The sequence below is a fragment of the Callorhinus ursinus genome, unplaced genomic scaffold (genome assembly GCF_003265705.2).
Source record: "Callorhinus ursinus isolate GAN/ISIS: 27379988/994484 unplaced genomic scaffold, GSC_fseal_2.0 scaffold4, whole genome shotgun sequence".
In the NCBI taxonomy this organism is placed as follows: Eukaryota; Metazoa; Chordata; class Mammalia; order Carnivora; family Otariidae; genus Callorhinus; species Callorhinus ursinus.
Genome location: NW_027397066.1, coordinates 70,346,037 through 70,358,218, shown reverse-complemented (window position 1 = coordinate 70,358,218; position 12,182 = coordinate 70,346,037). Strand labels below are relative to the sequence as shown.

The window sequence follows — 12,182 nt, the reverse complement described above, 5'->3', positions numbered from 1 at the left end:
ACACGTCAGAACGGAGCACATTTCTTTAAGTGGTGCCCCCAAATGGTCCCCATAACCAAATCCCCGGGTCGCTTAATACAACACCCTGACATTTAAAAGTGTCATTTTCAGAGAAAGGCCTAGCTTACAGCTTTTGCTCCTAAGTTTTGTTCCGTCAAGTGTGTGCGGGCCTTGGTTGCTTAACCCGAAGGCCCCGAGGGCCCCCGTTCCGGGCCTGGCTCCCCGCGCCCCTGGCGGAAGGAACTGGCACCATAAAGCCCATTATTGAGGCCTCCGTGTGACGCGAGGCATCCCGGCCCTGGGCGCGGCCCGCAGCTCGGGCGCGAGCAAGAAGGAGGCGTGTGCCCGCGGCGCGGGCCCGCAGGTGTGCGCGGCCATGGGCGTCTAATCGGGCGCGCGCTCCGCCCTCGGCCCGCGTGGGATCACGACCCTCCGAGACCAGCGAGCGCGGGTCTTCTGGCGCGGGCGCCCGCCCTCCTCTCTCCCTACTCCGGGAACCCACCCTCGGGGCCCCGGCTGACTGGGAGTGCCGGCCGCCCGTCGGGTGGGGGTGGGAGGAGAGGTGGGGAGCCGGCGTGGGAAGGGGCGGGGGGAGGGGAAGGGAGGGGAGGGGCGGGGAGGACCCGCCCCTCCGCCGCGGGCTCGGCAAGCGGCCGAAGCTCCACCCGCTTCCCAGAGGCGCGTCCTGCTCGGAACTGCGCGCGGGGGCTGGGGAGAGGCTGGCCCCTCCGAAGTGTGCGTGGGTGGGGCGGTGGGAGTGGCGTGGGAGGGGCGCGTACGGTGGGCCGCTTTCTGGTAAGCAGAGATTTTTGGAAAAAGGGAAAACCTGGGAAGGTTTAGCTCCTTTAAAGGGCTCGGGCGCGGAACGGGAAGTTCCGGTACCCGCAGAACCAATTGTCGCTTAACATTGCCAAAGTCAGACACGTTTGGGTGAGGTGTTTGAACCAGTTTGGCAGGCTTGGGAGGTGATGGAATGCCGATGTCGTTACCTTGGCATTTTCTCCGTACATGGCAAGAAATGATAAAATGAGTTCATGGAAAATGAAAGAGAACACGGTTGTACATTAGGAGTTCAGCTTCAAGGAATGTTTTATGAGGGATGTTCTGACATTCAGAAATGCTTTTTTTTTTTTTTTAAGATTTTATTTATATATTTGACAGAGACAGTGAGAGAGGGAACACAAGCAGGGGGAGTGGGAGAGGAAGAAGCAGGCCTCCTGCCGAGCAGGGAGCCCGATGCGGGGCTCCATCCCAGGACCCTGGGATCATGACCTGAGCTGAAGGCAGACACTTAACGACTGAGCCACCCAGGCGCCCCAGAAATGCTTTTTCTAAATCTTTTTATTATGTGGGTATTAAAGTGAAAGTCATTAATTCTGGGTGTTGCAAACATTTCAGGTAAAGCGAACAGAGTATGCCAATCATTCCATCAGGCACTTATGTTAAGAACTTGGACGGTGGTAATTCACCATGGCTTATGGCTTGCCAAGAAAGAACACAGTGAAGACCATATTGCAGGGCAGTTGTTATAAAGTGTAAGTATTTTCATCACGGTGAGCACTGACTAGGGGTGAGGAGTGTCCTTGGTAAAATAGCAGTACCGGAAACCCTTAGGTTCTCCATGAGATACTGGACTATGCGAGGTGTTTTCAGTTATCTGAATAGTGATTTTTTTTAAAAAGGGAAAATGCTTTTAATAAGAATTTATAAGTTATCTTACTTGGTCTTTACAACAAAACAACACAAACTGATTTTTGGCAAAGTGGGTTGATCAAAGTCACTCAGTCATGGAGTAAACAAGTGACAGAGATGGAAGTCTGTCTTCTGACTCCAAAGCAACATCTACTACGTTAAAATACCTGTCAACTACGTTAAAATACCTCCGTACATAGTGTAAATCTACCTAAAAATGTCTTGGTGTCCGGTATATCTTTTTTTTTTTTTTTAATTTGTTTACTTGAGAAAGAGACGGGGAGAGGGAGAGAGTACAAGCAGGGGGAGCGGCAGGCAGAGGGAGCTATGAACTTTGCTCCCTCCCCCACCATATCTTATATAGCCTAATGGTTAAGACCTCAGATTCTAGAGTCCGACTTTCTGGTTTCAAATCCTAAACCCATGACCAAGAGCCTTGTGATCTTGAGCAAGTTGTTCTACTGCTGTTTCCTAATCTCTCAAATGAGCATAATAATAGCATCCACCTACTTCATAGGGTTGCTGTGGCAATTAAAGGTGTTCATATGTGTAAACTGATAAAACAGTGCCCAGCATATAGTAAGTGCTAGATAAAAATTAGCTGTTTTATTGCTCATCTTTCCAAATCAACATATAAGGATAAACCTCATTCTTTCATTCTGTGTATGAACCACAGTGTGTTTAACCAGGCTCTTCTTGATAGACATTAAGGCTATTTTGTGAAATTTTTTTGGACAAACAATGCTTCAGTGAACATTCTTATAAATACATTTTTGTGCCCTTGTTCAAATGCATTTATAATAATTGTAGACCTCAAGTCACTCTTTAAAGTTAGATGTTGAAGTAGCAAGGAAGCTAGAGGAGGAAAACAAGTAGACCCATGTACAGAATACTCGTTTCCCCGATTTGTATCAAAGCAGGTCTTTCACCTTTCCTCGTGTATGGACTCTCTGAGATGAGAAACATGTAGTTGACATTTTGAATTTCCAAATTAGCACATATAAAACAATTCATTTGAAGTTCATGGTGATTATTTTTAATATTATAGTTTGGGATTTCCTCCACCCCCTTCTCCAGTTTTCTGAGGATTCTCTTGGTACTAGTGCTTCTAAATAACTACCCCTAGGCTAAGTACCAGCTCTGGTTCTTAATTAACTTCCAAGTCTCAGTTTCCTTGTCTTCCTGCATGGTGGTTGTAAAGATTAAAATAAGATCACACATTCAAAGCCTTTGTGTATGCCAAGCACCCTGCTCAATGCACGATTATTCCCCCTTTTTCCTTCCCTAATATGACCATATTTGTGATCAGCCATAAAAGACTTGGAGCATACAGTTTTTAACTATATCCTCTTAAAAGACATGGAAAGATTAGATTGACTGCAGGGAGGCTATTTTTTAACAAAAGTTCCTGCCATTATAATTTATCATAATTTTCAATATATCTCTATGTGTGTGTGTGTATATATATATAAAATATACACGTTATACATTATACATTTAATGTAAAGCTCCTTCTCCTGGCTAGATTTACAACTCTGGAAAATCCTGAATTCCCCCCATAAGCGAAAATATCTAGTGGAAAATGGAACTGAGAGTTAAGATGTCTTCTGTATATCCCACAATAGATGCTCAGGAAATATTTATTGAATGAATTAATGAATTTTTGCCCCAGACAGGAACCTTGGGAACTTGCACTGCTTACAAAGACCTGGTATACGAACCTAGCCAACATCAAGTCACCTTTCTTGGGAAAAATTACATTTGGTAGCCCTTTATGCCTCAGAAAAACTAAAGCCATTAAGAATGCTCTGCTCCCTTCTGCAGAATGTAAGTTCTGTAAGAGCTACTTTAGTAAATAGCAAATTTTATCTGTGTTATTTTGCTTATTATCAGAGAAATGTTTAAATATACTCACTCACACCCATACCCTTCATCTATGTAGCCCTTCTTGTTTAGTATCTAAGAATGTGAATTTTGCCGTGTGATTCAGTGTTCATTTTTAACAATATTATGCCTGGTGAGAAATGTCAGTTGGATTGCTCCATGTATTTTGTTTTCCAGCCCTCAAACTTGAAAGGGAGTATGAAATGAAGCGCTTGAATCACCTGAAATGTCAGCAGAATGTAGCTGTGGAAATTCAGCTTTCCCTAAGGGAAAGGCAAGTTGGTTTGAGAAGACCTCTTCCACCTAAGTGATATCATCTCATAATCAAATCTGTACTCAGTGCTTTCCACGTCCAAAGGCAATGAAGGTCTCCAACCTTTTACTGTGTGAAGTTTGGTACAGACATATGAATGCCCACTGGTAGATTAGCCAGTGGGTTAATGGACAGCTCTGACAGATCTTCTGTGTCCCTTCCTTTGTACCACAAGAGACAACACTGTAAGTAGATGAAAAAGTAGCTGGAATTGAGTCATTTATATGATTATTCATTGTGATTTTTGTTCAATTGCACTAAGGAAAGAGGAAACTCGTCAGAGATATTATTTTGAATTTGCATTTTGAGACGCCAAAAAGGAGAGAGAAAAATTCTGTTTTTTTTTTTTTTAAAGATTCTATTTTTCAGTAATCTTTACATCCAACTTGGGGCTTGAACTCACAACCCTGAGATCAAGAGTCATATCCTCCACAGACTGCGCCAGCCAGGCACCCCAAGCAAAATTCTTTTAAACATGGTAGACTGAAAATTGTTTGGTTAAGAAAAATTTTAGGTTTCATTTTAGTAACTCTTTAGTTTCCAATGTTCAGTGAAACATCATTTACTATTCTCATACCATACTTTATTTTTATCTATCTATCTATCTATCTATCTATCTATCTATCTATCTATCTATCTAGGCTCCATGCCCAGCATGGAGCCCAAGGTGGGGCTTGAACTCACAACCCTGAGATCAAGACCTGAGCTGAGATCAAGAGTTGGATGCTTATCTGACTGAGCCACCCAGGTGCCCCTGTCATGTAGTACTTTAAAGTAGAAAGTAGAACTTACTTTCTGCTTTTGTTTTCCTAAAAAATCATCTTTTCCCTTTTGCCCTTTTGCTTCATTTCATATTGTCTCTCTGGGATGCCCTTGGATCATGTGAAACACACATACATATGTGAAAATGACATGAAAATGCAAAGACCTTATTTTAAGGAAAATGCTTATTTACAGAGAGGCTAGAGAATGGGGACTTGATTAGCTGGATAATGTTGGACTAGCAGGAGCCAATTTTCCTAGAATTTGAATCCAGTACAGCACACTTGGGTATGAAAGTTGTATTTGAGGGGGCGCATGGGTGGCTCAGTCGTTAAGTGTCCCAGGGTCCTGGGATCGAGCCCCGCATCAGGCTCCCTTCTCCACGGGAAGCCTGCTTCTCCCTCTCCCACTCCCCCTTGCTTGTGTTCCCTCTCTCTCTCTGTGGCAAATAAATAAATAAATAAAATCTTTTAAAAAAGTGAAAGTTATATTTGAGCACAATTTAGTGTTTGTTAGATGAATCCGTAGGTGTTTAAGTGTCTTCTGTTATCTTAGCCTCGTTCTAAAAGGTCTCCTGGCCTCGTGGTTACGAGTTCATACTTTACACCTGGCTGCCTTCTTCAACTCTCAGCTTGGCTACTTACAGCGGTGTGACTTGGGGAGAGTTGCTTTATGTCTCTGAGTTTCAGTTTTCTTACATGTAAAACAGGGATGATACTGGTACCTCCTACACAGTTGTCTTGAGGATTAAATGGAAACTGGCCCACAATGAGAGCTACTCTAATAGTAGATTAGAGTTATATTATTATAGTATTAGAGTATTATAATACTCAATATTCTGGTAATTACTGTGAGCATCACTACCTTTTTACTGCTATAATCTCCAGAGCAAAGATGTATTATATTGGCCTGACTCTGTTGACCTTTGTGGAGACCAAAAGTCTTGAATTTTCAAGAGTTGGGTTTTGTTCTTTCAATGTATATATACTTGCCAGACCATACATGACCTGATTTTTTAGTTCAAAATCTGGCCACTGTACCTATGGCATCTCCTGATCATTTCTGTTTTAAAAACAATAATCTCTGAGAGTCAGTTTGTCACTTACGTCTTTTTTTTTAAATTTTATTTATTTATTTGACAGAGAGAGACACAGTGAGAGAAGGAACACAAGCAGGGAGAGTGGGAGAGGGAGAAGCAGGCTTCCCACCGAGCACGGAGCCCGATGCGGGACTCAATCCCAGGACCCTGGGACCATGACCTGAGCCGAAGGCAGACACTTAACGACTGAGCCACCCAGGCGCCCCATGTCTTTTTTTTTTTTTAAGATGATTTATTGATTTATTTGACAGAGAGAGCAGCAGGCAGAGGGAGAGGGAGAAGCGGGCTCCCCGCGGGGCTCGATTCCAGGACCCTGGGATCATGACCTGAGCCGAAGGCAGACACTTAACCTATCGAGCCACCCAGGTGCCCTATATTAGTCTTCCTGATGGTACCCCACAAGTCTCTTAGACTCTCTTCACTTTTCTTCATTAGCTCTAGTCTACTGATGCCGTTCTGGAATGGTATCAGGGGGAAAATATCATCCAATTCAATATTTCCCAGAGTGAATCTTCCAGTTTTGCAAGAGGAGATGAAATAAAGAGGAAAAAGAACACAACTGGTTATTGTGTTTTTGCGAAAATTTCAAATGTAACAAAAGTAGCAAGAACAAGAAAATGAACTTCCATGTCTCCTTCACTGAACAGCACTTATGAACTCATGGCTAATATTATTTCACTTACACTCACTCATTTTCCACTTCCACCCTCGCAAGTCCCTACCACCAGATTGTTTTTTATTATATTTTATTATAGTTTTTTAATAAGTTAGATATTTTTAAAGATTATTTATTTATTTATTTGAGAGAGAGAGCATGAGTGGGGAGAGGGGCAGAGGGAAAGGGAGTAGCAGACTTCCTGCTGAGCATGGAGCCTGACCCTGGGATCATGACCCGAACTGAAGTCAGACACCCAACCAACTGAGCCACCCAGGTGCATCCCACCAGATTATTTTGAAGTAAATTTTAGACATCATATCAGTTCATCTGTATTTACAGAAATGCAAATTTTATAAATGTGACCATTTCCAATTTTGTAAGGGATGGACTGATCAAAGCATACCTAGGGGACCATAATCCACCCGTGTGGGCCCACAGTTTGACTTTTCACTGGGGAGTTGTATCTGGTGGTGGTTGTTTCAAAATATTTAGAAGCTATCATCTGAATTATCTTCAGATACTTTCTCCTACCTGTGATATGCTGGCTCACATGGAGGACACTTGCTCTTAGGAATTATGATGTCAGTGATGCATTTGATTTAGTGATCCTTAGGCCTGGAAATAGCTTTCAGGAGCACAGGGGGTCTGGATGTAGTCTAGGTTGGATAACTTTGAGGAGGTGGAGCTTCCACATTGCTAGATCAGATTGGCTTTATAAAATTCACATGTGCTTTGTGTAAGTTGCTTATCTGCCAACCAGAGCCACTCCCAAAGTTTCTTGGTAGAGCGTCTGGGATTTTCTCTGTGTTACCCAGTTGTACCACTTCTCTCCACCTTTTTTACACATTTGTCCTCGCCAGTTCTTTCTTCCAGTTGACTAGTTTTTTTCCCCCTTCATCAATGTTATTATCATAAATATGACAGCTGGGTTGCTAACTGCTTAAAATGTGGGAAAATTCCATTTTATAATTACACAACCAAAGACCAGTCTTTAGCAAAAATTCAGTGTGTTTCTATTTCTTCAGAAATCAAAACCAATTTACTATTTTCTTTAAAAAATTAATCACATATGTTTTGGATGGTAATGGGATTAATTGTGTGTTTGTTTCTGTCGTTCATGTCCCACTGAGTAGCTTGCACTTTCCCTTTTAGGGTCACTGTCACTAGTTCATCTGGGCTGGAGATAACACCTCCAATAGTGTCTTGGAAAACTAGAAATATTTTTCAATCTAAAGACCACAAATCTACTGTACAATGTATCTAACATTGTTGCTCTTAATAAGTTTTAATTTCTTAAAAATCAGATTTATTTAGGGGCGCCTGGGTGGCTCAGTTGGTTGTGTCTGCCTTTAGCTCAGGTCATGATCCCAGGGTCCTGGGATCGACTCCCACATCGGGCTCCCTGCTCAGTGGGGAGTCTGCTTGTCTCTCTCCCTCTGCTCCTTTCCTTGGCTCGTGTTCTCTCTCTCAAATAAATAAATAAATAAATAAATAAATAAAATCTTAAAAACAAAACAAAACAAAAAACCAGTAGCTCTGTGGATCCTCACCACTCATTTCCACTTCTATGGAGGCAACTAATTTTATCTCTTTCACTTGTTTTATTATTTACCTTCATGTCTCTAAATAATGCTTTGATTTTGCTACTTCTTGGATTTTTCTTTTTTAGGTATTGACTTCCCATATAGAAGATAGCATTTTTTCCTTTTCTTTCCTCCATCCTCAACACACATACATACCATTTCTATCTACCTGTAAATATAGGTTATATTATAATTTTGGTTAGATCAATATTAAATGTTAACGTTATTATGACACTATTATGTTAACATAATAGTGTGTAAATACTTAACAGCTGAGCTATGTGGTAGACTATTACTACTTTTCCTTTCCTGCCATTGTGTGTGTGTGTGTGTGTGCATGCGCAGTATTTAGTAATTTAGTAATTAGAGTTTATATTTGCTTAGTTTGTAATGTATTTATCACTAAACCCCAAGCTCTTTGCCAGTTATCAGTCTTCTCAAAACAATCCTATGTATGCTATCATTTCGTCTTCTTGAGAAGTCTTATCCTGCTTTACCCTGAACTGTTTATTTCCACACTCTTATGTAGCTCTCTATGATTTCTGTTATCATGGGGATTCACTTCACACTCTTTGATGTAGTTGCTCCTGTTTCTTCTGTATCTGTCCATCCTCTTTCTTGGTTTATTTATTTTTTTATTACAGTGGAGCATATCCTCCAGTAGTTACCTGAGAAAGGGTGCGTGGGAGGGTATTTTTTTGAGGTCCTATTGTCCAAAGTCTGTATTTTTTGCTCAGATTTCATTGATAGATTGGCTGAGTGTAGAATTGTAGGTTGTAAATAATGTTCATTTAAAATTGTGAAGGATTTGTGTATTTCTTTTTAGTTTTTAATATTGTTAGTGAGCATTCCAAAGTCATTTTTACTTTGGATGCTTTCCCTGAGACCTGCTTTTTTCTCTCTGGAAGCTACAGCATCTTCTAGATCCCACTGTTCTGATAGGAATCATGGTGTAAGACTAATAATCCAATGTAGCATGGCGATGTACAGCATTGGATGTAGAGCATGAGCCACCAGGATTGAATGCTGGTTCCATCACTTATTAAGCTGTGTCATCTTGGACAAATTATTTAACTTTCCTGTGCTTTAGTTTCATTTTCTGTAAAAAGTGGGTAGTGATAGGGGCCCACCTAGGTGGCTCAGTTGGTTAAATGTCCGACTCTTGATTTTGGCTCAGGTCATGATCTCAGGGCCATGAGATCGAGCCCCTCATTGGGCTCTGTGCTGGGCATGGAGCCTGCTTAAGATTCTCTCTCTGCCTCTGACCCTCCCCCAACTCACGTGCTCTCGCTCTAAAAAAAAAATTAAGAAGTGGATAGTGATAGTTGTGACAAGTAAATGAGTTAAATATGTAAAGCACCTAGAACAGTGCCTGGCGCAGAGTAAGCACTAACACAGATAGCAGTAACTACTCTACCAGTACCCATTGTGCTTGGTACTACACAGGCCCTCGCAACCTGGAAATTCATTTCCTTCAGTTGTGGGAAATTGTATTAAATTTTTTGGTAGATATTTCTACCTTTTCATTTTCTCTCTACATTCTAGAAGTACTATTATTCATATGCTACATCTTCTGTACTGGCTTTCTAATTTTTTATCTTTTCTCTCCTGTTTTCCATCCTTTTGTCTTTTGCTCCAGTTTCTGGAAGAAGCTCTCAGTTTTATCCTCTAACTATTATAAGTTTTTAATTTCTGCTCTCCTTTTTTTTTCCTCTGAAGGCTTGCCCCTCTCCTTTCTAAAAAGTAACCTGTTTTATTCATGATTGCCTATCTTCCCTTAGTAATCCAGGTGTGACCGTGCATAACTTAAGGAAGTACATGTACTAGCGTGGCTAGTACAGGTCTGACTCAGGGGTCATGGAAGGGGTAGAAACCACAAGACACTGTAATTGATTGGATGTGGTTGAGTGAGGGGATGTGGGTGAATGAAAGGGAGGAATTTAGGGTGAATTCCAGATTGTGGGTTTGGGAAAGGAAGAACTGTCTTGGGTGTGTGGGAGATATGTTGATTTTAGGTATGTTGGTGTTCAAAGTTCTTGGTAGACACGAGTGGAGATCTCTAGGAGCAGTGGGCTTTACAGGTGTGCTGCTCAGGAAGGAGTGGGTGTAGAGAAGAAAGGTGAAGCCATGGGTGTCTTTGAGCTCATCCAGGAGGAGTATGCAGAATGAACGAGGAGTGGCAGTGAACATTCTGAAACTTTGGTTGGCAGTGTAGAAGAGGCAGGCCTTTAGGGAAAATGGCTTAGATACCGAAACCTTAGGTGAATTGCATGCTGTGTTTTATTTTTAATGAAAAATATTATGGCATAGACATTTAATAGTAAATAACTGAAATTTTTGGAAAGAATCTTCATTTTTTTTCAGTTGATAAAAATGTCCTCAATGAAAACATTTTATCAAGGTTCAGAAGACGGGGAGAGAGAAGGAAAAAGAGAAAAGAAAAAAACCCACATAATAAAAACTTAGATGTAGAAACTCTTTTATATCCTGTAGTCCTCACAATAACCCTGCAAGGAAGGAAGGGCAATAACAGAGCAGAGCAGAATTCTAACATCATAGGGGGAAAGTTTGGGGACAGGGCTGGGCCAGGATCTTGATGCTTTTGCCAATGGCTTGACAGGGCAGCAAGCATAAAGGGGGAAAAAGAACTCTCCCTTTGTTCACTGTCTTTAAGTACTATTTATATCCAGTGTAGAACAGATTTAGAGCATTAGGTGTAGGGCATGGACCCCCTGGGATTGAACACCAGTTCCACCACTTAGTAGTTGTGTCATCTCAGACAAATTATTGGGGTCTTGCTGTCACTTGGTTTCTTTAGCCTCTTTTCATCATGATCTTAAGAATAGTTAACTTCTTTTTCATTCCAGTAAATAGTGCTCTTTCCATTGCATTATGTAGGCTAAAAACCTAGGGGTCATCTGTAATTCCTCTGTGTCCCTCATCTCCTCTTTCCTCCCAGTCCAGTCCATCAGCAACTCTTATTGGGTCTACCTTCAGAAAATATCCCAAATGTATCCATTCTTTCTCCACCTCTGTCACCCTTATCCACGTCTCTACCACTCTTGTTTGGAACACAGAAAAAGTCCCATAACTGACCTCCTTGCTTCCATCTTTGCCTTTCTTTAGTCTACCCTTGGCAGCCGTAGTGATCTTTTAAAAATGGCACTCACGCAGGGGCCCCTGGCTGACTCAGTCGGAAGAACATGCGCTCTTGATCTCAGGATCATGACTTTTGAGCCCTACCTTGGATGCAGAGATTACTAAAAAAAATAAACTTAAAAAAATGGCATTCATATCATTGTCAAAAAGATCACCTCACTCCCCTGAGTAACACCCTTTCCTGTGGCCTACAAGGCCCTATGTTTATCTGATACTTGCTTTCCTTTTGGACCTTGTTCCTCCCACTCATCTTTCAGTCCTACTGGGTGCAAACACATTACCCTAGTCCTGTTATCTGACTTGTTTCTGCCTTGGAACATTTGCACTTGTTTATTTTCCCCAAGGTTGTCTTCCCTCGGACTGTCACAGAGATGTTTCCTAACTATTTAGGGCTCCACTCAAATGACATCTCCGGAGGGAGGCTTCCTGTGACCGTCCCCATGGCCCCTACCCCTGATAAATTGGACTTTTACTCAGTCACTTTCTGTGACGGCGCCCTCTTTTAATTCCTTTATAGCACTCATGTCATTATCTGCAATTATTTATTTGCTTACTTGTTTGTTATTTCTCCATGGTGTCTGTATTGTCTACAATAGTATCTACTCATGGTAGCCATTCTATCAGTATTTGTTTAATGAATGAATGTATTACCTGAAAAATTGTTGAAAAGGTGCCACTTTTGAAGAGAGTGATCAGAAGATTTGATTTCTGCTGTTTCCTCCATATATATATATATATATATATATATATATATGCTTTTTTTTTTTTAAAGTAATCTCTTAGGGGCGCCTGGGTGGCTCAGTCAGTTAAGCATCTACCTTGGGCTCAGTTCATGATCCCAGGGTCCTGGGATCGAGCCCTACGTCAGTCTCCCTGTTCAGTGGGGGCTGCTTCGCCCTCTCCCTCTCCCTCTGCCCCTCTCCTCTACTCGCGCTCTTTCTCTCTCTCTCACATAATAAATAAAATCTTAAAAAAAAAAAAGTAATCTCTGTACCCAACGTGGGACTTGAGCTCACAACCCAGCGATCAAGA

At 41.7% G+C, this 12,182-nt stretch overlaps 2 protein-coding genes across 17 annotated transcripts in view; both read left to right on the top strand.

Annotated features, from left to right (window-relative positions):
• SLC10A6 (solute carrier family 10 member 6) overlaps window positions 1–12,182 on the top strand; it is a 156,975-nt gene that overhangs the window by 100,387 nt on the left and 44,406 nt on the right. For 14 of the 16 annotated variants that reach the window (XR_012377970.1, XM_073891912.1, XM_073891902.1 and 11 more), the window contains exon 1: window positions 3,945–4,074. The exons of 1 other annotated variant lie outside the window; for it this stretch is intronic. Coding sequence is in view for 1 of the 15 variants with exons in the window: in XM_073891904.1 (XP_073748005.1) it covers window positions 3,987–4,074 (88 nt within the window). In the remaining 14 variants the exon portion in view is untranslated. Of the gene's footprint in view, window positions 1–3,940; window positions 4,075–12,182 lie in introns of those variants that run through there. One more of the 16 variants, XM_073891904.1, reaches the window with a different exon arrangement.
• CUNH4orf36 (chromosome unknown C4orf36 homolog) lies at window positions 373–4,074 on the top strand. Its single transcript, XM_073891916.1, has 4 exons — window positions 373–562; window positions 1,399–1,535; window positions 3,365–3,519; window positions 3,754–4,074. The coding sequence occupies exons 2-4, from the start codon at window positions 1,471–1,473 to the stop codon at window positions 3,885–3,887; spliced, it is 354 nt and encodes a 117-aa protein (XP_073748017.1). The 5' UTR covers window positions 373–562; window positions 1,399–1,470; the 3' UTR covers window positions 3,888–4,074.